This window comes from Acanthochromis polyacanthus, chromosome 21 (genome assembly GCF_021347895.1).
Source record: "Acanthochromis polyacanthus isolate Apoly-LR-REF ecotype Palm Island chromosome 21, KAUST_Apoly_ChrSc, whole genome shotgun sequence".
In the NCBI taxonomy this organism is placed as follows: Eukaryota; Metazoa; Chordata; class Actinopteri; family Pomacentridae; genus Acanthochromis; species Acanthochromis polyacanthus.
Window position 1 is genome coordinate 2,189,823 of NC_067133.1, and position 25,262 is coordinate 2,215,084.

At 39.9% G+C, this 25,262-nt stretch overlaps 1 protein-coding gene across 1 annotated transcript; it reads right to left on the bottom strand.

Moving 5' to 3' along the window:
* Positions 1-344: 344 nt before the first annotated feature.
* On the bottom strand, positions 345-21,764 carry rab3db (RAB3D, member RAS oncogene family, b). The gene is made up of 5 exons (XM_022196437.2): positions 21,450-21,764; positions 14,909-15,145; positions 6,104-6,222; positions 4,744-4,868; positions 345-4,607 (listed from the first exon to the last, which is right to left on the bottom strand). The coding sequence occupies exons 2-5, from the start codon at positions 15,143-15,145 to the stop codon at positions 4,420-4,422; spliced, it is 669 nt and encodes a 222-aa protein (XP_022052129.1). The 5' UTR covers positions 21,450-21,764; the 3' UTR covers positions 345-4,419.
* Between the last annotated feature and the right edge of the window lie 3,498 nt (positions 21,765-25,262).

Sequence of the window (25,262 nt, forward strand, 5' to 3'; positions counted from 1 at the left end):
TGACACCTTTAAACCAGCTTTCACACACTCAAGTCCACTCCCTCTGAGCCACTTTAGGTCAAGTTTAGAAGCTCTCTGTGGAAGCTGAGGCCCTGCACAAGAAAGGTATAGTTGTATCTGGTGACAGGAAAAGAGGATGAGGAAACCTGTATTGGTGTAAAGGACAGTGGAAGAGTGTGGTTTCTCTGCTTCTTCAGATAAACCGTGAAAAGCTAAATCCCTGGCTTGATGTTTGGGGTTAGGTGGTGGGATGGCTGGCCATAAATCACACTCTGGTTGCAGCCGTAACCACAAAGAACGAGCTGCCATGAACACGTGATCCATAAAATGAACCGAACACTGAATGACTGGCAGGGCTGCTCTCCCTTTTCTAATGAATATATTCTTTATTTTCACATGTACACATTTCAACAAATTCCATTTATCCTTGTTGTTTACAAGATGCAGTTTTTTTAAACAATGCTTTCATACAACACGCTCAAAATCTAAAATAAAGAGAGAAAGTGAAGTGATCTCCTGTCTTTAAGAAAGGAACAAAGAGAGCATAAATAAACAAGTGAGTACACTCCTGTGCAATGTCAGGTAAATACCAAATGAGTCCAAGTCGCATCACCTCACAATAACTGCATTAATTATTAAAAGAACAGCAAACAGACACACACCACAGTTGAAACTCAGTCCAGCAAAAGTTACTACACCTTCCAGTTTAAATCTTTAAACCTTTATTTTTGATGACAGACCCAGTCCCCATCTGCATTTCTACGGAGATGTTCATCATTCTGTTTGTTTTTCTTTGCTGAATGGGTTGTGTTGCTGTATATTTCTCTGAAAGCTGTTCTGCAGGATCCGTCTTTCCTCTTCAGAAACTCTTGTGATTTTGCCAGCGTGCTTTGGATTGTTGTCGTGCCTGAATGTTCCTCATGGAAGCTTCTGTAGACTGGGAGTCTTCTTGTCTGATTTCTTCAGACAGTCATGATGCATCTACAAATGACACCTTCCCAACACTTCATGCACTCAAGCAGCCCAACCTATCTGCGCTTCACTGTCAGGATTATGTGTTCTTTAGCTAAATGTGAACGACCCCAACATGTTTGTTCAACCAAACAAATTGATCTTGGCTTCATCTGACCGAGAAACGTGGTTTTAATGTTCCTTTTTCACGTTCACAGGTCGACACTGATTTTATACGATGTCCTTCTCACTCTCCATCACAGAAACTCTAATTTCCAGTAATAACTCCCTGCCGATCTGATCGTCAGAATTCAAATTTGCAGGTGGTCCACCGTATGTGGCGTCACTTTAAGAGGATAAAAACTGCAGCTCTGATTAGAGGTACTTGGCTCATGTTGCACCTTTTGGTTACTACTGCGACCGTGATTCAACTGATTTTTACTTGGTCACTGATTGTCCCGTCTCCTTATCCATTGTTGTGAAGTCTCAGTCAAGCTTTTCAGGTCTTCTGAATAATAAACGCAGCAAGTAAATCCAAAACCGAAAAGGTCACAAGTCATTTTTGAGCCATGTTCAAGGAATTGGCTTCAGTGACCACAGGTGTTTTCACTCTCATTGCATCGAGTTTCGACTTTGGTCGTTTTGTTTTCGATAAAGTCTTCCTGGAATTTTTTGCTTTTGACTATTCACCAGAGGGAAATACTCAAAGTATTGAAGTGATATTGCACAGGGTGTACTCACTTTTGTTGTATCGTGTAAGAAAGAAGAAACACATGCAAGACTAACAGCTCTGATGCTACAGACGTGTTTGTACAAGTGCGTCAGGAGTTTTCAACATGGCAGATACTGGACGAACTGATTAAAATTCCTTATTAGAGTAGTGCCATCTAAGCACATTTACTACGTTTTCAAGCAGCAGCCACCATCATAAGCTCCTTTAGAGAAACAATCACAGATATTTTATGCCCCCAGAAGCCTCAGCATTCAGTTCTAATACACTGCAAGACTGCACAAATAGTGTTTTGAGACTTTGCACGCAACTCTCTTACGCCAGATCTCTGCATTAAAGCTCAGTGTGGTGCAGATGAGACGATAACTATCTGATATCTGTAAACCTCTATCACTATTCAGCAGCACACACTGACAGGAGAGATAACTGACCACAGGCTGGTAAGAAAGCTGCAGCCCGGCCTGTTACAGTAAAAGGCTTTGGCATGCAAACATGAGGTTGCTATCGTTGTACAGAGGCGAGGATTCGTACTAACAAACAGTCAGTAGTCACCACGTGGACAGTGATGGTCAAATGGCACTGCATGTGACGATTAACAGCAAAAAACCCACAAAATTTAGCAAGTTTTTTCCATTATAGAGTCGTGGTACAAACAAAGACACTTCAAATTTCGACACAGTTTTCAGAAGGGGTTGTCGGTTCAATACTGAAATGTCAAAACAACACAAACAATCAAATGTACAATTAACTGCTGACAAAAGCGTGGCGCGATTAAAATTCCTAACTGCGTTTATTTGAGCAAAAAAAAAGGACAAATGCTGCAGAAATGGGGGAATGAAGTCGTCGTTCTTCCTGATATTTTCAGCAGGACTTATTCGTTTTTCCCCCTTTCTGTGTACATACACACACACAGACCGCGCTGCACTTCTACTAAACAGTCATTATGTCAGTAACACACACACACACACAAAAAAAAGGTAATTTACCACTTAGTCAATACTCAGTTTTAGTAGGGTTGCCATGCCAACTGTTCTGCCGTGCTGCAGCCATGGGAGCGGTTTGGGTGCGTGTTCATGTGTGTTTGTGTGTTTATCATGGTGAAAGCATGTGCAAGAGGGAGCGGGCATTAAAGAAAGAGTAGCACAAAGGAGTAAGCGAGGACATGAAGCAGGTCACGTGACCAACGACTTCCTCACGTTGGATGTGACGCATGTATGAGGACACAGCTCAGTATTTACCCTCAACATGAACCCCCACAAAAAAAAAAAAATGGCAGAAGGCAGAGCTAGACTGGATTTGAAAGAAAAGTTTGACATTTTGGGAGATATGCTGATTAGTTTTCCACACATGCAAGCCATTTTTAAAGCCAGAAGGGATTATTTTCAAGGAAGAAAGTTCCTAAATATGTAGCTTTGATGGAGAGAGATGAGTTTGTAGGGATTGAATCTTATGAAAAAAGAAGCAGGCTACGCTAGGCTAAGCTAGGCTAAGCTAACCACCTGCAAGCAGTAGGCATAAATCTAAACATTTCACACCTCTGTTCTATAATAAACTATTTCTATCCTGATTTGAGATTTTGGAATGTGTCCAGTGTATGTTTTCTCTTTTTCTGTACATTTTTTCCACATTTAAGAAGATCCTCTTTCGTCACAATGCAAGCTCAGAGGTGTTTTCCACACCAAAACACCAAACTGTTCATCCCTCCAGTAGAGTATAGAGACTTTTAACATCTTTGCCAAGAAGCCCTGAAGCTGTTTTGGTTGCCTGTGGAGGGACAACACTTTACGAAGACACTGCTTTCTGTCACCCATCTGTTTTCACCCGGTGTTTTCTCATTTACCTATCACACAGAAAGCAGATTCCTGGTTTTCCCAAACTGTTAAACTTGTCCAGTAGGACTTCTAAAGCATAACATAACTTTACGCAAGATATAAAAAACTATTTTCTGCTTTTCCTCATCGGTCAGTCCAGAGAATGAAGCACTTTTGATGTGACTGGACAGCGTACCGCTCTCTGAAGCTGCTAAAACCCATCACTCTGAATAAATGTAAGGCAAAAAAAAAAAAGAAGTGCTACGGTTACAGAAGCATGACACCTTCTGTTTCTATGGTTCAGCAGTTTAAATAGCTGTTCATCAATCCAGTCTTGTCTGTCTCACCTCATGTAGCACAAATATGCAAGGCTGCTGTCGTAAAGCTGTGCCAAATGTTTCTACAAGGTAAACCAAAGCTGCATGAATCTCAAACGAAACAACAGATGACAAAGATGCAGCAGTTTAACTGCGACTTCAACATGTTTAGAATCACTGTAAAAACATTCACCGACTGAATGGATGTTTCAGATACTGTAAATTTCAAAAGCAGATGTGGCAGCAGTGGTCAGAGTGCCAGGCAGTTTTTAGTGAACTATCAGCTCACAGCAGAACAGAGAGGTCAAGACCACAGAGACAGAGACAGAGAGAAAGGGCCTCTCTCAGGGGAAAGATAGCAGGACTGGGGAGGAGAGGGCCCGACAGCGCTGATGAAGATTATCTCAGCTAACTGTCCTACGACTCGCTGCGGACAAAGCAGAACCTGGCGAGGCTCAGGTGAAAAGAGAAGAAGCAGCACTTCCCACGGATCAGGCACAGAGAAGAAGTTGTTTTTAATAAGGTGAATATTACTCTATGTGTGTGTGTGTGTGTGTGTGTGTGTGTGTGTGTGTGTGTGTGTGTGAGACTTGGTAAAAAGGAAGATGGTTTAGCAAGCACAACCCCCGTGGCTCTCTGACGATGAGTCTTTAAGGCTCTGGTTCCGGTGGTTGGCCACCAGGTTGACGTCTCCTTCCATGCTCTCGTTCATCTTCTCACAGATGACGTCCACCAGACGCTCGAACACCTGCTTCACGTTGATGTTGTCCTTAGCGCTGGCCTCAAAGAACTGAAAACCTGAGGGGTAGAAAGGGTACGCGAGGAGCTAAATGTGATTTCAATCGACGTGCAATTAAAAACAGACGTCTGGAAGCTAGAACATACATCGACCCAAAGCTAGAACCGTCTCCAGCTAACGAGATGAGGTTTTTACCTAACTCCTCCGCCAGCCGCTGGCCGTCTTCTGTGGGTATAAGCCTGTCGTCCTCCAGGTCACACTTGTTGCCAACCAGGATCACCTGAGCGTTGTCCCATGAGTACGTCTTTATCTGTGTCGCCCTGGAAGACAGAAGCAAAGGTGTCAAGTCTGCAAGATTAAAAGCAGGTAAAATACATGACATTTGTAAAATATGAACGAAAAACAACATACATTTATAACATTTGTTTAGTGCAATTAAAAGGAAAGAACATTAGTATGTATATATGTGTTAGCAACTATCAAATTATATTGTTTAGATAATACAACTTTGTGAAGGTCATCCAGACATGTTGAGTAACATTTGGTGAGAATAAGGTGAAAAAAATAAAATACTCAAAAAGTCCACAGAGAGTGCAGAGCTCCACCAAGGATAGAGAGGATAACAGGAAACCCATGCAGTAAAGGATCATGAGCTGGAATCAAACCTGCGTCTCTGACACAGTTCTGTTTATGAAGCACCTTCTTAACCAGTTGAGCTATCTGGACACCTTGCTCCAATTTGTTGGACGACATACTAACCTATGATGTTTTCGTCATATTTTGGACCACATACTAAAAAATTCAAAGTAATCCAGAAACCAGGATCCTTTCCGGATTGCCACCAAAATTAAATCAGCTCTTCCTCTTACCATAGTCTACATCCCCTGAAAATTTCATCTGAATCTGCCCAGGCGTTTTTGAGTTATCTTGCTAACAGACAGACAGACAGACGCCGGGTGTCACATAACCTCCTTGGCGGAGGTAATTATGCAAAAGTGGCAGAAATCTTTCCGGGAAGAAAGAGATGACATGTATGCACCCATGAAGCTGTGAGTCATTCTGAAAAGCAGAGGCAGATTGCTTTTACGCCTCACATTTCATAACTGACCACATGGTGGCGCTATTCATACCAAACGCTGTGATGGCTCTAAATAATGCACCTTGATTCTAATATGTTTTTTAAAAATTTTCTTATGAACTATTTATTGGATTTTAGTACTTTATGTGGCATTTGTTCTCTGGTCTTATTTTTCTCCTGTGTTTGTTGTTTTTAGATGTTGACAGTGCACTTCTTGCACCTCTTTCCAATGTGGTTTTATACTGCAAATGACAAATAAACTGACAACTTCCCCATCTGTCTGTGGTCTAACTTCACATTTTTCCATTAAAGTCTTGAGAATTTTTTTAGATAAGCCAACAAACCCACACATCTGACCAGAAACCCAAGCTCCTGGTGTCGGTATTAACACTCTGAGCTTCACTTTGGGATCATTTTTAACTGTAGTATCGATGGAAACAGGTTAAGAGTGTTAGAGAGAAAACACCTCCAACTCACCAGTCCTGCACAGCGTTGAAGGAGTCCTGGTTGGTGATGTCATACATGAGCAGGAAGCCCATGGCTCCTCTGTAGTAGGCTGTGGTGATGGTTCGGTAGCGCTCCTGTCCTGCTGTATCCTGCATCCACACAAACACGTTTTAGAGAATGATCAGTCACCACATCCAAACTATTTTTCACATCTATTAAGGTGGGCAAGCAAGCACAAAAAAACAAACAAACAAAAAAACAGATTTTGAACCACAAGAGGGCACTATTGTCCAAATCATGTCAGCTTTGAGTCGCCAACAACAAACTCCAGGTGGAGCACATTCAGCAGTTTTATATTAGAGTGAGAGGTCTTTTCTAATGCCGTGCTTGAATTCAGAAACATCTGGAACCAGAACGCAGACTTGTAGATGGACGGGTTATAAAGTGGTCTATGTTTTATTTTCTGATGCCCCCATGAAGAGGCTGAAAGACGAGTGAAATAAACCTTTACTGACATCAGCCATCATGTTGCATATATAGTACACTCAACAAAAATATAAACGCAACACTTTTGTTTTTGCTCCCTTTTTTTCTTTTTTTTTTAATTTTGTGTTTATTTGGAAAGGACAGAAAATAGTACAATTTAAATAACTCTTATAAATATAGACACTAAAGTCCTTCCATTTTCCTAAAAAACAGACAAATAAACAAAAAAACAAAACAAAAACAAAACAGAACCTGGGGCTGACTGCCACTGCCTTATCAAGCAAGAGAATAGCACACTTTAGGTTACAAAACAATATTGCCAGTGAGATTAAATAAAATCTGCTCTTTTGGGGGTAACAAATACAGTATAATCCATTTGTTCCAGATCTTATAAAATTTGTCAATTTGAGTTCTTAGTTGATAAGTCAACTTTTCCATCCGAAATATCTCGAGAATTGTTCCAGTCCAATCATCTAAGGATGGCGGAACAGGGTTGAACCATCCTCGTGTAATTTTTTTTTTTTTTTTGCTAGCCGCCAAAAGCAATTGAAACAACTTAATCCGACTTCTTTGTTCCAAAAAATACATACGGCCCAAATACAGAACATCAAAGCTCAAAGGAACTTGAGTATTGAAGACCTTACAGAGGGAAGCCTGGACCTCATTAGAAAGTGTGTAACTTGGGACGTTCCGAGAAAATTTGCTCCCATTTTTTATGAGATGAACTCAAAGATCTAAAACATTTTCCACATACACAATATCACCATTTCTCTCTAATATTGTTCACAAATCTTTCTAAATCTTTGCTGAGATAATCCATCCCACCTCACAGGTGTGCCATATCAAGATGCTGATTAGACACCATGATTAGTGCACAGGTGTGCTTAGACTGCCCACAGTAAAAGGACACTCTGAAAAGCAAAGGAGAAGTGCTCACTATCACAGATTTATGAACAATATTTGAGAGAAATGGTGATATTGTGTATGTGGAAAAAGTTTTACATCTTTGAGTTCATCTCATAAAAAAATGGGAGCAAAAACAAAAGTGTTGCGTTTATATTTTTGAGTGTATATTCATCTGAAATCATTTTAAACTGGATGTTGTAATACTATCACTTGCAATGGCAGAAGCTCAACATTAATTCAATATTTTATTATAGCTATTTATCAACTGATTTCCATTCATCGGTATTAAGAATTATCCCATATCTCTACCTAACTTGAAAAACACTACTCAATGAATGAATGGTTTATTTCAGTTACAATTTAATTTTGTGCATGCAACTGACAATTAATTATTAGACATTCTTGCAGTAAATGTTTTTTCCCCCAACTCACAAAAAAGAAACGAAAAATTTTAAAAAAGAAAAATATAACAAGGTCAGTAACCGAAAGAGGAATGGGCTGAAGCCGAGGCGTATTTCAGCCCATCATGTAAATAACTCAGAATATCAGGAATACAAGAAATGAAAGAAAAACACAAAACAAGATTTACTTCTTAATCATTTCACATTGTAATCCTTAAGTTTTTTACCTTTCAAACGCTTTTTTGAAACTCAACAGAGATCTACACAGTTTCTAATCATCACTAAGTCCATCCCATAATACGAAACACATCTGTATTTGACATTATTTCTCACATTACCTCTTTCAAAAACACCCAACCCTGTTAAATTATATTTTGGTGTAGATGATGACAGATAATGGTCGGCATCAGTTTTAACTGCCGTAACACTGACAGCAAGTTTGTTATACTTAATCCGGGTCATCTAAAGCATTTTCTAACTAAATTCAAGTCAGTTTTATGTTTGGTTCCAACATTTGAGAAGGACAGCTGTGGATCCTGTGTAGACGGGCAAAGCTTTGATTGCATTAAACCTTAATGCGTTTCTCGCCTTCCCAAGCAGCTGGCTTCATTACCACATCAAAATGCCACTTTTCCCACTCCGCACGCTCTACAAAAAGATGGCATTTAGATATCAGCTCCTGCCACAGTCTTTTTTCATCAAATCTGGACTCCTGGCTTGCTTCAATAAGCAGCCAGCGGCGGCAAACGTACAGATAAGAAAGCCTCACAGAGTACAGAGAAGGCGTGTCCGCGGCGCAGCGCTGCCTTCCAGCCATAAGGAGTGACCCGTCTATCAGCAGCATCTTCTAATTAAACGGAGGCGGTGTGCCATATCGCAGTCAGCGGCTCAGTATAGTTTCGTGGGTGTTCAAAGCAAAAAAGATCAAACAGGTAGACTGAGCTGGGAGAGAAACTTCACTATCACGGCTCCTTGGTAACCCGTTTGAGCCCCTCATTTGCATCAGGGGCCACTGTGTGTGTGTTTGTTGAGGTGTTTGCTTGATGTGTTCCTCATTTTGAAAAGGAGGAGGAGGAGGAGGAGGAGGAGTGAGTTGTCCAGGTAACCAGAGGCCATTGAGGGTTATGAATGTTCCATGACAGCTCGGACTGTCAAACGATCCATCTCACTTTACAAAAAAAGGGACGAGAACAGAGGTCAGTCTGCTGCATAAATCCTTCCATCAGGCACAGCAGACGAACCCCTGATTTATTCGTTAGCCTTTATACAGTCTTCCAGCTGTCAGGGTTTATTTTTGTTTGAGCGACGCATGAAATATTCCAGGTCCATCTTTATCTCATCCATGCAGAGATGATCAAATATTTGGCAGCATAAAAGGCAGACTAACCAAATAGACTGTCTCCAGGGTTGCTACAATCAGCCTCAAACGCTAAACAAAAGCTGCTCCCTCGTGTATATATATATGTAGATAGGGAGGAGTTTAATCAGGCTTCCGCACACTCAGACTCTGACGTCTTTGGGACCCTGCGTCACCTGCGTTTATATTCGGACATCACCCCCTGGGTTACCTACACAATATATGTGTTGATACCAAGTGTGCTAAAGGTGTGCGTGTTTGCTTAAAGATCCGAAACATATTTCCGTGCCACAAAAAAAAGGAGGGATGTAAACAAAACGAGCACACAGTGTGAACACATCGTACATATGCTGGAGCTCTGTGTATTCGCTGTGCAGGGGGCCATGTGGCGTGTTATCTGGAAACCTGTTTCCACGATACGTGACGCGAAGCGAGGCGAGCAGCTGGCAGAGTGGGCTCATCAACAACACTCTTTGTCTGAGGATCTGGTGAAATCTCTCGCAGATGGTAGTCAACATGAATTTAACAGTCAGGAAATTTCACAGGGTTGATTATTAACCCACATAAGGGAGGACTCTGCTGCTCCCACGCCCTTTAACTACACTTGTGCTGCAGTATATCTTCATTATGTCCCCGTCAGAAGCTGATAGGGAACTTCCTCTGCTTCCTGAGACGAGGAAATGCCATTTTTTTGTGTCATTCAACAGCACCCTCAGTACTTGCGTCACACACACTCTGCCAACCTTCTCAAAAATCCGCTTATCCGGTAACTACAGAATACACATTAGAACAGCGGTGTCAAACTCATTTTAGTTCAGGAGCCACATTCAGCCCAGGGAAAATCACAGCATAAAAAACTATAAATAACCACAACTCCACGTTTTTCCACTTTGTTTTAGTGCAAAAAGTACATTCTGAAAATGTTCAAATTTAAGGAATTATCTTTCTATTCTAAAAATAAGTTAAATTTCAGCAGCATTCAGTCTCAGTTTATCATTTACACGTTACAACTTACAGATCAGAGTGTCTACAAAAGGCACACAACATTTAGTGGCAGTTTTCTGGAACTGAACAAGACAGTATTTTACTTTATGGCCAAATTGACAAAAGTCAGACCAAAAACAAGACAAAATATTATAAAAATGAGACGCAAAATGACAAAGTGAGGCACAAAATGACAAAAAAATGAGATAAACAAAAATAAAAAATTAGGCATAAAAGTTACAAAGCAACAAAAAATGGACAAACAACACAAGACAAAAAAACCACAACAACGAATAAAGCAAAACACAAAATCACAAAAGTATGACAAAAACACAAGCGAGACAAAAAGGACACACAAAATGACAAAAACAAGAAACAAAACGAGAAAAAAAACGAGATAAACGACAAAAGTCAGACAAAAAAGACAAAACACAACAAAAACAAGATAAAAATGAGATGTAAAATGACAAAAATGAGAAAATATTACAAAAGCGAGAAAGAACTTGACAAAAAATTAGACAAACTGCAAGAAACAATACAAAAATGAAACAAAAAATTAGACAAAAAAGCTAAAATGACAAAAAAAAATGGAGAAACAACACATACAAGACAAAAAAAATGCAGAAATGTTAAACAAAATGACACACAAAACATTGAAACAAAAATGACAACAACAGGACAAAAAGGAAGCACAAAACGCCAGAAATGAGAAAAAAGTGACAAAAAAAACAGACAACACAAAAAATGACACAAATGAGACACAAAATGACAAAAACAAGAAACGACAAAAACATGAGACAAATGATAAAAGTCAGACAAAAAAACAACAAAAACATGACAAAATATTACAAAAAACGAGACACTGAATAACAAAAGACCAATCTAGTATTACAATTTGTCAAGGTCTCAGAATTATTTTTAAAATTTTAGTTTGGGCCGGTTTTGATCCGCGGGCAGCATGTTTGACATCCCTGCGTCATTACGGTTAATTCTTTCTCCCTCCTCAGCTGCTAGAATATCACTCTGCACTTCATTTATAAAGAGACACATGTTTGGTCAGGAAGGTGAGTGTGTGTTTTGGTGTTGGCTCCTCTGCTGCTGATTCAATTCACTCACTGTTTGGATATCATACAGCAGTTCACAGATTGTTGGTTCAAATGAATCATCTTGTTTGAGCAGCGTCAGCAATGTATATCAATAGGATATGCAGTGTGGCGTAAGGAACGTGCACGCGGTGGAGAAATTAAGGATACACCTTGCCGTGCAATACGACACCCGCACAAAGAACACAAAGGTTCAGTTTTTACTGAGGCTGTCAGAGGTGTTGATCCGGCTTATTTTGTAGAAGCAAGCCAGCTGTTTCCAGTCGTTAAGCTAAGATAATCAAATGTCAACTAGCTTTTTCAACCAGTTAAACCATTTCTTTACAGGTGTCAAAAGTTTTAGGACACTGTCTCATTCAAATAAAGTAGAACCTGTCCGACAACTTCTGACAGGGGGTGTATTTCATCACATGGATGTGATCAGGGCAGGACTCTGATCATACATGTAAAGTTTCAGGCAGATTGGAGCATGTTCAGGGCATTTACACAGCATTTGAAATTTCATGGTGAAGGATCAAAATTCCAGAGGCCGCCACGGACACGCCCTTTGACTTTGGAAAAAGATTTTAATAACTTTGGATCATTAAGGCCTCCTGTATGTACTGGCCCAATTTGAGGTGAATTGGAGTTTCCCCCTAGGAGGAGTTCGCTCTAGAAAAAAATGAAAAATGGGCAAAATCTGACATTCAACGCAAAATAGCTCACTTCCTGTTGGGTTTGGAATGTGGCTGTCACTGACTTTTTTGTTCAGCCTGATGTGCTGCATATGTGTACCAAATTTGGTAGATACACCCCCTGTCAAAAGTTGTAGAACAGGTTCTACTTTATGTGAATGAGAAAGTGTCCTAAAACTTTTGACAGCGGGTGTAAATTTAGCTACTCTGCTTCTGTAAAAGTGGGGTGTTAAAATGAGAACATGAGGAAGCAAAAACAAAACAGCTGAGGTTAAGATTAGATTTTTTGTCCCTAGTTTGGATCAAATCCTAAAAGCAATGAATTCTACACTTCTCCAAAATGCAACTAGATTGAGTCTTCTTGTTACACTTTCCCTAAATGTCCTCGCCTTTCAAAAGACTCAGAAGGAGACTATATCTACTCTTCAATCAGCTGACATATTATCTCCACATTCACTAAATCTACCTGCCTGCTAGTCTTATAAATAAGTCTTCTAAGCAATATTTAATGATTTCAACCTGGTCATTTTACACCGATATCACAATAACAGACCTGGAGCGCACCAATATTTCTGATTTCTGAAAATAGACCTGTATCAGCAGGTGATCCCAGCTCAAGAACTGCTGAGGAACATAACTCAGAACTGCTGATTTTAGATAATCTGTCATGTTGTTTGCTGAGACGTTATATAAGCTGTTGTTTTCAGAGTTCATGCTTGACTTTTTGGCCATCCATTGTAACAAAATGTAGTCACACCAACAACTTCTTTGATCTTGCATCAGTTAATTTGGAGCAGATTCTGAGCAAATGTTCAATAAAAGTAAAACAAGAAGTTAGACCTAGCTGTCTCCATTAGGTTGCACAAGACGTGAAGACAACAGCCCAACCTACAGAAGACATGATACAATGTTTTGACAGGCTTAACAGTACTCCTCATGATGAGCAATCTGACTTGTGTAATATCTGGTGGAGCTGCCTTTTAAAGCGGATTGTTTTCATCTTACTTGTCCATCTGACTGAATCTGTCTCACTACATAAGAGCCAGAAACTCATGAAATATGGCAGTGAGAAAGTAGGTGTATGCTTAACACAAATGACAAACTGAAGTAGCAAAGAGGAACATCAGTCTTCAGTAGGGCAACGCTATTCGTCACAGCACAATAAAACCGCAACTTTAAAAACGATTGAATCAACACCTGAAGGTTTAAAGCAACAAAGAAACCCTGTCTGCTACTGTAAATACCACGACAGCAGCACTGTTGTATTATTTCATAAGCGGTTTCTCACACCCTGCCTGCTATAATTACCACACAGCACATCGTTACAGACAACTAAAAGGCGTCACAATATCTTGAGAATGAAAGTAGGAAAACTTGGAAATAAAAGGTCCGCTTAAGAGAAGGTAGAAGTTTTGAAACACTCTGCTGTTGCCACTGATCAGCAGCTTAAACATGCAGCCAAAGTTCTGGTAAGCGGGCCTCGAGTTTAGTGAAAGACTCACTAATCGGGCCAATTAAATGCCATTTTGAGGTCAGAGGCAGTGGCTGATTAATTCATTGCGTCACCTGCCAATTATTTCACAAGGCTGGTAAATAAAACATGAATGCAGAGACTGGAGTGGTGGCAGCTTTCACCATACTCAGTGGGCGAGGTGAAACACTGGCGAATGTCCCAGTGTTGAGAGAGAACGCAAAGATTTAAACTCTAGCTTTTATGGTGAGGATGCTTAATTGGCCACTTATTACACCATACACAGTGTTTACATCTCTATAATTAGATTAATTTTGGCCTTTTGGTTAGAAAAACTCTTTAAATTAGTTTGAAATTGTAATCTAGCAAGACTGCTAGCAGCTAAACTAGCTAAAAGGATTCTAAAAACTATTGTAGGAGCGTCTCTAGCCTCTGCAATTTATGAAATTTGCCAGAAAGGATGGTTGTTGGACAGCAAGCAAGTCCAGTTGTTAAACTTAGATATTAGAAAAGTTAACACTGTGGTTTGTTTATTATCATCAGCTCTATGCTGTTACCATAACTGCTCATCTGTTGATATGTTGCCAAACTGTTCCATGTTATAGCTGCTAAAAACCTAAAAAGGCATTTTATGTCAGTTATCTGCCACCTAACTATTAATAATTGCCATCTGCAGTTAACGAACCCATGTCAACCGACCACTTCTCAGTTTAGAAGTGTTGCTTGTTTGCTCATGTCAAATCGTACCAGATATTGCTCTAACAATTTTGAGGACAAAGGCAAAAATATCAAAACGCAGCCTCAGCAAAATGCTAAAGATGAAATATCCTCTAAGCTAAGTTTAATTAATTTACTATAAAGACAGTGATGAAAAAGTTTTCAGCTTATTTCCACTGACACCCAAGTGGTCAAAACAATCAGAAAACATTTTCTGAAAGCCGAAGTACCTCCAGATCTAAGATAAGACCGTCACTCACAATCACTCAACCCTGACTTCCAGCAAGGGAGTAAGAATGTGTCTGAAAACATGAGGAAGTCATACTTTTTACACTTGCACAATTCGCAGGTTAAACTTGCACAATGAACACAGTTTAAGACAAACATCTTAGAAGTCCTCTCTTAGGCCTTCTATTTTTGCAGACAATCGTCCATTAAAACTGTTCTGATGCGAACAAGCGTTTCATTTTTTTATATTCTGTTGTTTCTTTACTTACAAAGCAATAAAATGTACAAATGAACAGAGCATCCACTTTGGAACAATCTGTTTCTGCAGAATGCACATACAGCTCAGCTTTAGAGCAGACTGGGATAGTGATAAATGAGCAGTATTTCGTTTGGTTGCAATGGCAGACAAAAACTGTTCTTTATACTCTTTGTTACAAATGGCAGTGGGGTGATGCAGTCTAACACCAGAAGTCAAAACCACAAAGCATTGCGTCTTTAAATAACTCACCCAGATCTGCAACTTGATCCTCTTGTCATTGCGGAAGACAGTCTTAACTTTGAAGTCGATGCCCACGGTGCTTACGAAGGCAGAGGTGAAGGAGTCGTCTGCGTAGCGAAACAAAAAGGAGGTTTTCCCCACACTGCTGTTGCCAATGATTAACAGCTTAAACATGTAGTCAAAGTTCTGGTCAGCTGCATCCTTCTGTGAGGGCTGCTGTTGCAGCCGAGAGTCATTTGATGCCATCTAGAGAGTGGGGAGAAGGAGAAATCAATCTCAAAATTTAGGATACCATAAAGTATTTGCTGGAAATGCTACAACCAGAAGCATTTTACAGCATTGTGGCCAAAATAACTAAGGATAGCCGACATAGCAAAAGGTTGCAATTACTAAAAAAAGTCACTACCTGGATTTAACTAAGCCAATAGGTAAGAACCTTCCATTGCATAATTACTGCAGTGATGAATACATTTCAGCTGTAACAACTTATTTAACCCTAGCCGAAGCAGTGAAGAGCTTCTCATTTTGTAACCATGTTGGAAGACATATCCTGTGGTCATGGAAAGGATGTTAATCTGTCTCAGAAGGGTCAAATTATTGGCCTGCATCAAGCAAAGAAAACAACTAAGGAGATTTCTGAAACTTAGGTTAAGAACTGTCCAATGCATTATTAAAACCTGAAGGATAGTGGAAAACCATCATCTTCCAGGAACAAGCTATCGTAGGAAATCAACAGTAGAACTCACGGCTGTTTAATAGTGAAAGTAAGAACATTTCCACATGAAGGGAACTCAAAGGATGGTGACTAAACAGCTGTGTAAGCCTAAGAAAACCACTGATGAGGTCCACTGACTACACTGAATGACCAGGTCTTTACATCAGTGGAGTTCTTCTTCCCTGATGGCATGGGCATGTTCCAAGATGACGATGCCAGGATTCATGGGGTCACATTGAGACTGAGTGGATCAGGGAGCATGAGATGGATTGTCCTCCACAGAGTCCAGACCTCAGCCACACTGAGAATCTTTGGGATGTTCTGGAGAAGACTTTGTACAGCGGTCCGACTCTCCCATCATCAGTGAAAAATGTATTCTACCTATTGTTTAACGCATTCACCGTGTGACAAAATATTCTCTACACTGGGTTCACCTGGTAGTTTTGTCAACCTCTGAAACCACAGCACACAGTCATCACCACTGAATGGAACCGGGTCAAGAGTCAGTCATGTTGTGGCCTCGGTATGAAACACAGATCATATGATATCAAGTAGCGGTACACGGTGTATGACAGTTCAAGGGTTTTCACAATCAACCCCAACACCATATTTGAACCCAGGCGATGACTGGTACAATCCCCCACATTAACCACCTCTTATCATGTGACCAACACTCTGCACTCACATAAAATTATCAGTTATGCATCAGTTTCCTGACAGGAAGAGCTGAAATGATCACAAAGAAAAAGTGGTGAGTAAACTGTGAGGTTAGAATATTTAGACAAGTACTGATCCCAATGTAAAGAATCAAATGCTTGTTTTAAGCATTTTGGATAAAAATGGGGTAATACGAATCCAAATTAAAATTCACAATTTAAAGAAATAAAGCCACATTATATCAGCATCTAAGGGAGAGAAGATGAAACAACTTTATACATAAAGCATAAATGGAAAAGGAACTGAGTGTGAACATTTCAAAAGACGAATTTGAGTTACATATTTGAAGAAACTTTACACTATGGTCACGTACTTGGATAGAACACTGTTGGAAGAATGACAATCCGATTTTTAGTACAACAAAATTTTAGAGTAAATAGTTGTCTGCGGCACAACTATGTAGGACACAATGTAGGGTAACGAAAATACTTTGGTTTTGTCTTGGAATTGCAGAGTTTTGGTGAAATATTCATATGATTATTATCAAATATTTTGGGCCAGGACATACCTATGTAATATACAGATATGTACTTTGGTATCATAAGAGTAGGGATTGTGTTAACTTTTTGATGCACAGTGTGGGACAGGAGATACCCATTGTCCAGTGGATTTGGGTTACTTTTGACCCATTTTTTTTTTGCATCAAAGGCTGAAGAGAAGACTGATATTTGATGAAATCCTGTTGGCAGCTTGTAAAAGGCCATCATGGAAAGATGGTAGAAGGCAGAAACCCAAACAAAGATGAACGGTCGAAAATCAGGAATGAAATATTGGAGATGTAGCAGGTAACTTGTGGGATAAGAGCACGAGGAGGAACAATATCAAGAGAAATGGATGACTTTTCCATGTCAACAGTAAGATAAGTGAATTAACTGCTTAATTTGTCACAGAAATTATTAGGTTTTGTACAGATCTTTTCCTGTGCTTCCCTTCTCTATGCATATGTGAACTTTCTGTAATGAAGAAGCAATAAAATCTGATAATAATGGTGCACTGCTGATCACACACTATATGAATTAAGTGTTCTCTGCATAATGCTTTTACTAAGTGTCCTAAATGCTAGTTAACCAGCTACCTGGGCTGATGGCCAGCATATTCTACTTCATCACTGCCAGGTACAACAGTGTTACTCATAATAGAAGGCTAACTTTGTAAAAGGTTCCTGGAAAAATGCACCAGCCCCATTCTGTGGAAGAGGAACACCAATTCATGATGGATACATGAAAGAGCAAACAACCATAAATCACACCACACTATGCAGAAACTACCAGCATAAAAGTACATGCAAAGTCATAGTGATGGTTTGGGTTAGAAGAAGGCTCCAAGAAAGGACAATAAGTCAATATAATGTCCTCTGCAGTGATCTAATAATGACTGTATGTGTCATACAAATGATACAGTACAGTTCATTATATCATAATAAGAAAAGCAGCAAATCCTCACTTGAAAGTAGCTAGAACAAGGAAACAACCGCCAGTTTTCCTCACTTGATGAGTTTTTAATCATCAAATTTTATTAAAGCCAATTTACATTAAATTATTTTGGGTTGTGAGAGAAGCACAGGTATCTGGCCAGATGCTGCAGTTCATCGATGGTGCCTTTAAGGTTCCCTGTTGAGCTCCACTGCTGCAAAGCAGTGTTTTCATGAAGAGGTAGTAGAGTTTTGTTGCAGTCCTCTTGCAGTCCTCTTTTTTGTGATTGCAAAAAAAGAGGACTGCAAGATGTAAACAATGTATAATTTAAATAATTCAAAAATGCTTCTGAAAACTCCACAAATCACCTTGAACAACTAACTTAGAGTTTCAAACTCACATTTATAAAATATTTCTGAAAGTTACAGCTAGGAATAGTGCTATTAAAATGGGAATGGGAAGCTATGCCAATTGCCTCCATTATAACCATTAATCTCAATGTAATCTCTCTGGGGGCAGGTATGAGATTACCTGCCATTAGGCCTTTTACTGTCAGTCATCCAGACAGAGGGAGGAGGAGAGCAGCCGCTCAGCTTTGGGTGTGAAAAGGAGAGCAGAGAGCAGAGAGTAAGCCATGTCTATTCTTTCTAACACACACAAAGCTGATCAATCGCTGCAGCTCGGCCTCTCTCCGCCGAGACTCGTCTCCGTGGAGACCAGACTAGGACTCAGCTGCCTGCAAGATCCATTAGCGGTCAAAGCAGTGAGTTTGCACAGCTTTTAACCTGCCAGATGGAGGTCTCCAGAGCAGGATAGAGATATCTATCTCACCACCACCAAGGGCGATGGAAAAAAAGAGGAAGAGAGGAGGATCATTACTGAGAGATTAAAGAAGCCTTGAGCAAATTGTTTACTACGTATACACATGTTTACTGTCACTGGAGACTTAGCCTAACCTGAACTATACCTACTACCGACCCAACAGTAATAATGCAACACAAACCATAGACAGACAGACAAAGAGAGACACCTTAATGCACCGATTTCCAACATAAAATCTCAGACAGTTTTCTTGTAACTATTCCAGCAACAACAATGTCAAACTGAACATTCAGATTGAAGTTTTCAGCAGCAGCAACTCCAGTAATTAGTAGTAATTTCAGATATGCTATAAGCCTGGTGAAAACATTGCAACGCTGAGACTTGTTGAAAGACTTGCAGTTCATTTTAAGGACTGATCCAGACATGAAATGTAATTTTTTGTTCTTCTGATTGACTTTATACACACCATCCCGTGCAATCTCATGTGGTTGATGTCGTAATAAAACACCACTTCTGACTGATGGTGAGAAAAATGACACAATGCTCTTTCACAACTTTTTGTCACGAATGCAAAGCCTAGGTACATTCACTGTAAAACAACCCTTTTCCTCTGAAATGTGTTTTCTGAGTATTACATAAAGCCATAATTCTCAAGTCTTTCTAATCTCAAATCACATGATCCCTGTGGGGTCCCCGAGGTACATTTTTCTGTACTTACACATCACATAGCATTGAATCATCCCCTTTAAAATGACATTTTCTGATTTCAACTCTCTCATTAGCTCAGCTTAAGCCTGAGGTAAACCCAGTCACATGTCCTTTGTATTTACTGTGAAGCTCATGATGTCTGCAGGCAAAGATGGTCTAGTTTTGACATTTCTTAAACCATCTTCCCCTTTTTTATAAACATGTTGTATGAACTAGAAGATTTTATAGAGTTTTCCGGGTATGCAGTTGCTTAAGTCTGTGGTGTCAAGTTCCCTCTGGGTATGTAAAGTACTGAAGACACTATAGCAGTATAGCTGAGGGCAATTATGAAGCTTTCTCCCTTCTGACAATTACTGATGATGTCTGGGAACACTGTAGAGCAACATGAGGCAACAACAGCATTGACTCAACTTATCAAAAGAGGCCGAACAGCTTCAGTGGCTTTAATAAAGAGTCCCACATCAGCACCTGCCACGGTATCATGCCAGTCATCTCAGAAGAGACACAAACCCTCCATGTGGTGAAACTAGTCATTTACGGAGCTGTAGGACGGATGAGACGAGCAGCTCCTTTATAGCACAAAGGAGTGTCATTATCTCCAGAAAAACAAATAGAAGCCATAATGGCATATAGGAGCTGACGGTGGTGCAGCCAGGTCTCTCAGCTGGCACTGTTTGCTGAGCCAGGAGCCAGCAAAGCAGACTGGATGGGAAATGACCACTATTGATTAGCTGGCAGCTGTCACATCTGTTCTCTCATTAGGACGAGACACGAACATCGATGGACACAAACAAGGCTTTAAATGTAAGGATTATGTTGGAATTATAGGACAAATATCGCAAAACTAGGGAGAAGAGCAAAAACAGATGTACATACGAGAAGATAAAAGCATGTGGTGATAGATCTGTTAGCCTTCAAATTAAGGCAACATCCCAGCAAACAGGAACCTTAATTTATGTCTGTTCCCTAAACGTTTCTGGAACTTTCTTGTAAAATTCCACAGAAACTAATCTTCAGGAAATGTTCAAGTGCCATTCTCTGAAGGGTCATCTTTTTGGGGCTGTGTTTACAAAAGAACTGTGACTTTATTGTGAAATTCAACAAAAACTATCCATCAGGAAACATTCAACCAAAACAAACATTCAGACAATGTTCTGATAATGTTCCCTGAAGGTTCCTGATTGCTGGGGTGTGTCTACAATAACCTGGGACTTTCTTGGAAGACTCTACAAGAAAAAAACCTTTCGGCAATGTTCCCTGAAGGTTCCCTGAATGCTCCTCTTTTCTGGGCTGCGTTCACAACAAACTCAGTTTCTTGCAAAATTCCACCAAAACTAACCTTCAGAGAATGTTCTGGTAATGTTTCCTGAAGTTTTCTCTTTGATATAGACTGTTTTCTAGATTGTTTTTATAATAAACTGTGACTTTCTTGCAAAATTCTACCCCAACTAACCTTTAGGAAACATTCAAGTAATGTTCCGCAAAGGTTCCCTGAAGGTTACGGTTTTCTGGGTTGTGTGTGTACAATGGGCTGTGATAAAGGTTCCCTGAAAGCTTCTCTTTCGTAGACTGTTTTTACAATAAACTGTGACTTTGTTGCAAAATTCTACCCCAACTAACCTTGAGGAAACATTCAAGTAACGTTCCCCAAAGGTTACCGTTTTCTGCGTTGTGTGCACAATGAACTGTGATCAAGGTTCCCTGAATGCTACTTTTCTCTAGACTGTTTTCATGATAAATTGTGACTTTCTTGCGAAATTCTACCAAACTAACCTTTAGGAATCATTCAAGGAACGTCCCTTAAAGCTTCCATGAAGGTTACCGTTTTCTGGATTGTGTATACAACAAACTGTGATAAAAGTTTCTTGAAAGCTCCTCTTTTCTAGACTGTTTTTACAATAAAATCTGACTTTCTTACAAAATTCTAACAAAACTAACCTTTAGGAAACATTCAAGGAACGTTCCCTGAAGGTTACTGTTAATAAACTGCGACTTTCTTGTAAAAGTCTATTTAAAAAAAAAAACAAACCCAAAACAATACGCTTCAGGAAACGTTCCTTGTAGGTTCCCTGACGGTTCCTGTTTGCTGGTATGTAAGCTTGAGTTTGATTCCCTGTTAGCAGTCGGACATGAAGGAAGTAGGAGGCAGGAAAAGCCGCTGGATTCAGAAACTTACCTTATTGAAGGGGAAACTCGGCTCCTTCGACTGTGATATCTTCCGTCCTCAGTAAGATGCCGCACAAACTGCACTATCAAAGTACGCTAACAAGCTGCACCTGAAGTCTTTTTTTCCTGCTCCAGCGGCGGCACCGGCGGCTCTTCCTCCTCAACGGGCGACTTTTGTCCGGTGTCGGCGGCCTGGAGCGGTTCCCGGACCTGTGTTTGTGTATAGACTGGAGGCTGAGTTTCACTGAAACGGCCGCTGAACGCTGCCTGCCAGGTTGTTGCTGCTGCGAGCGCAGCGCGAGGACAGGAGAGGGCTGTCCGAGGCGCGTGCGCGCGGGGCACCACATCAACAAGGCTCGCGCACACACCCTGAAGAAACAACAGATATTTATACCATCTGAGCCGCAGCTGTAGATGAGCATTAGTACCTAAAAACGATTACATAAATTAATACTTTATCCCTGTAGGGTTTTGTTTAAGTTGTAGTTGATGTATTTTATCTCCTACTGGAGTCTGAAGCCTCAATATGAGTTTATAGTCTTTATAAAGTGTTTCTATCTGCAGGGCTGGAGTAACATGCCAGGTGGCCCAGGTAGCCTCAGGGCAAAAATTAGCTGTGGGCCCTTTAAGTGACCCCCAGTGTTCTACTGCAATAACTTTCTGGCCATTTTAAAAATTAATTCAGCTTGAAGTTGTTGACTAAAGTTGTTTAATTAGTTCAGTCATCTTGTGGATTGTGAGAGTATAAACCTAACTGAGTTGAGTTAAACTTGAGAAAACAAGTGCAATAAACTTCAGATACTTAGTTGAATCAATTCGTCACACAGCCAGTGAGGGAGAGAGAATAGTTTGAAGTTAAAAAACGAGTAAGTTTAACCGTGTAAGACCCAAAAATTGAAAAAATAAGCAAAAAAAAGAAAAATACGACATACATTATCTAAACCCAATTATAGAAAAAAGAGAGCAAAAACAGCAAAATAATTATAATTTCATTGTATATGAAAATGTGCAATGACCAATAAAGTTGATTCTGATTCTGATATATACAAAGCAAAAAAGTAGCAAAATAGTTTATAGATATGTTGTGTATATACATTTGAGGAGGAATATTCACTAACTTATTTTCTACATTGAAGGATTTTTTCGAAACCACTCTTGCGGGTCTATATTTGACGTTTTAGGTGGAATATTCCTTTTAACCAGCCCCTCAGGTCTCCTTGAGGATTTTGGATGGAATACTCGGTTAAAGTTTAGTTTAGTTTCAAGTTTATTTGTAAAAGGACAGCGTGCAGTTACATTAAAAAGATGGTTGCACCAGATTTAGCTTCAAGCTAATTTCCATCTGTAGTCCTTAAACCAACATTTTAGGTGCGTGTCCAGGGGTTTTTGGTGGAATGTTCTTTAAGGTGGATGTGTGAGGACCTTGTAGGTGAAATACTTCCTGAAACCAACCTTTTAGGTCAACATTCAAAGATTTAAGGTGTAATATTCCTTTAAACCAACCTAAGAATGGTGAAAACCTGACAGATCTTCACCGTTCTTGAGCCTCTCCGCGACTCTGTGGACGGTCATCCGGCTGATGCTCAGCTATTTGGCTCTGTCAGACTTGTTGTGGCCAGCACGAAGGAGAGCAGGTATCTCAACTCTTTTGACTTCCATCTTGATACAACTTCACCGGAGAACAAATTTGTGTTAATGACACCTGCCCATAAGGCAGAACTTTCAGTTTGTTTAATGGAATTTTTCACTCCGACATGTAAACGTCTCTAAAGATCATGAAACCGTGTAACAGAACTTTTGCAAAGCCCGGTATATATCTGTGGTTAATGTTTGTATCAAACTAAGCAGCCAAGTCTCCTGAAAAAACATACTTTCAGCTCAGTGTTTTTCTGCTGCATAGGTGCATTATCCATTACTGTAATCAGACGATTGTAAATGAGGTCTACATTTCCACATTAGAGATGACTGAATAAAGCAGCTTGAGGCTCCCAGACTCATAATTAATTTAACACACCATATTACTGCAGGGCTGCTCTGCAGTATCACTACGGCTCCAAATAATGGTCCCAAAACCAGCAGCAGGCTGAGTTCAGAGCGTGGGACTGCAGCAGAGACTCTCAAACACAAACTCATTTCCTCGTGTCGGTCAGGAATGAGGGAGGGATGGTGTCTGCCTCAAGTCCCCGATGCTTCCTTTTGTTTCTCCACTTCCTCATGTTTTACTTTGCACACACAGAGCTCAGGAATTCTATAGCAGTATATAAAAAACAGTGCTTTCTCCATGCTCCCATGTCCATACATTGTGATCCAAAGAATGTATGCATTGTTATATTGCTTTAGACATTTTTCCTGAGTTATACCAGGGGTGTCAAACTCAGTTTAGTTCAGGGGCCACATTCAGCCCAATCTGATCTTAAGTGGGTCGGACCAGTAAAATCAGAGCATAATAACCTACAAATAACAGCCTTTATTTAACATTTACACAATACAGCTTCGGATCACAGTGTGTCTACAAAGGCACACAACATGTAGTGACAGGTCTCTGGAACTGAGTGATGTCGTATTTTATTTTATTATCAAAACAAGAAAAGCCAGACAAAAAAGGACGAAAAACAACAAAAACAAGACCAAATATTACAAAAATGAGACACAAAATGAGAAAAACACCATGAAACAAAAAAGATACAAAAAGTTACAAAAAATGGACAAACACAACAGCAAATTACACACGACGCAAACGAGACAAAAAATGACAAAAAGAAACAAAACGACAAAAGCGAGAGAAAAAGAAACAAAAAGACAAAAACAATACAGAAAACAACTAAAGCAAAACATAAAATGACAAAAATGAGACAAAAAACACAGGCGTGACAAAAACGAGAAAAAAACATGAGACAAACGACAAAAGTCAGACAAAAAAGACCAAAAAACAATACAAAATATTACAAAAATGAGACCAATGAGACAAGAGGAAAAAAAAAAGACAAAATATTATAAAAACGAGACACAAAACTACAAAAGAACAATGAGCAATCTAATATTTTACTTCATGATCAAAACAACTTGTCATGGTGTGGAAATCTTTCTAAATTTATAGTTTTATGGATTTACAATCTGCAGTTAATGTCTTCTCTGTAATTTTCACACTTTGAGGGCCGCATTGGACCCTCTGGAGGACCGGTTTTGGCCCACAGGCCGTATGTTTGGCTCCCCTGAGTTATACTAACCTGCAGTTCTGTCACGTCTCAGCCCGTATTAAAGATATGAACACGGCAGCTGGAATCTCTCTTCAGTACAACGAAGAGATGAGTAGATAAACTTGATCTCCGGTCAAACAAGTTTTATTTTCTCGTGCTACTGCAACAGTCAACCTGAGCGGACAGTTTCAGATCTGACATTCCCCAGAATGATCAGAATGTGTCGCTGCTACGCTTCCTCGAGACACCAACTTCCTTATTTGTTCAGTGAACCGATAACGAGACACATAACAGAAGATAAAACTGTGTTTGGAGGAAATCAGGTCTGTCTCTACTGAGCTGAATTTTCAGTGGCAAAAAACTAAATACAAATCTGATCACAGCTTTAAAAGGGCCAACATTAATTGCATTTAGGAAAACCTCATCCGTTTACTTTCAGTCTGTTCTTTTTATATTGAAATGACTCAATTACAGTCCATTAGTGCTGATATTGTATCTGTAATCGTGACAATGGCTCCCTCGTTTAGCAAAGCAGCATCCTCTGCGTTCAAGGCTGCTCCTCTCAAAAGCTGATATGCGTCACCAGTAATTCAATCAAAACCTGCCTATTCCAAATCCAGACGCTG

Coding starts and splice junctions, on each gene's coding strand:
- rab3db (XM_022196437.2), bottom strand. CDS start 15,145: ATGGCATCAAATGACTCTCGGCTGCAACAGCAGCCCTCACAGAAGGAT. Junction 4,869..6,103: donor TTCAACGCTGTGCAGGACTG/GTGAGTTGGAGG, acceptor TCTGTCTTCCAG/GGCGACACAGATAAAGACGT. Junction 4,608..4,743: donor GCGGCTGGCGGAGGAGTTAG/GTAAAAACCTCA, acceptor TCTACCCCTCAG/GTTTTCAGTTCTTTGAGGCC.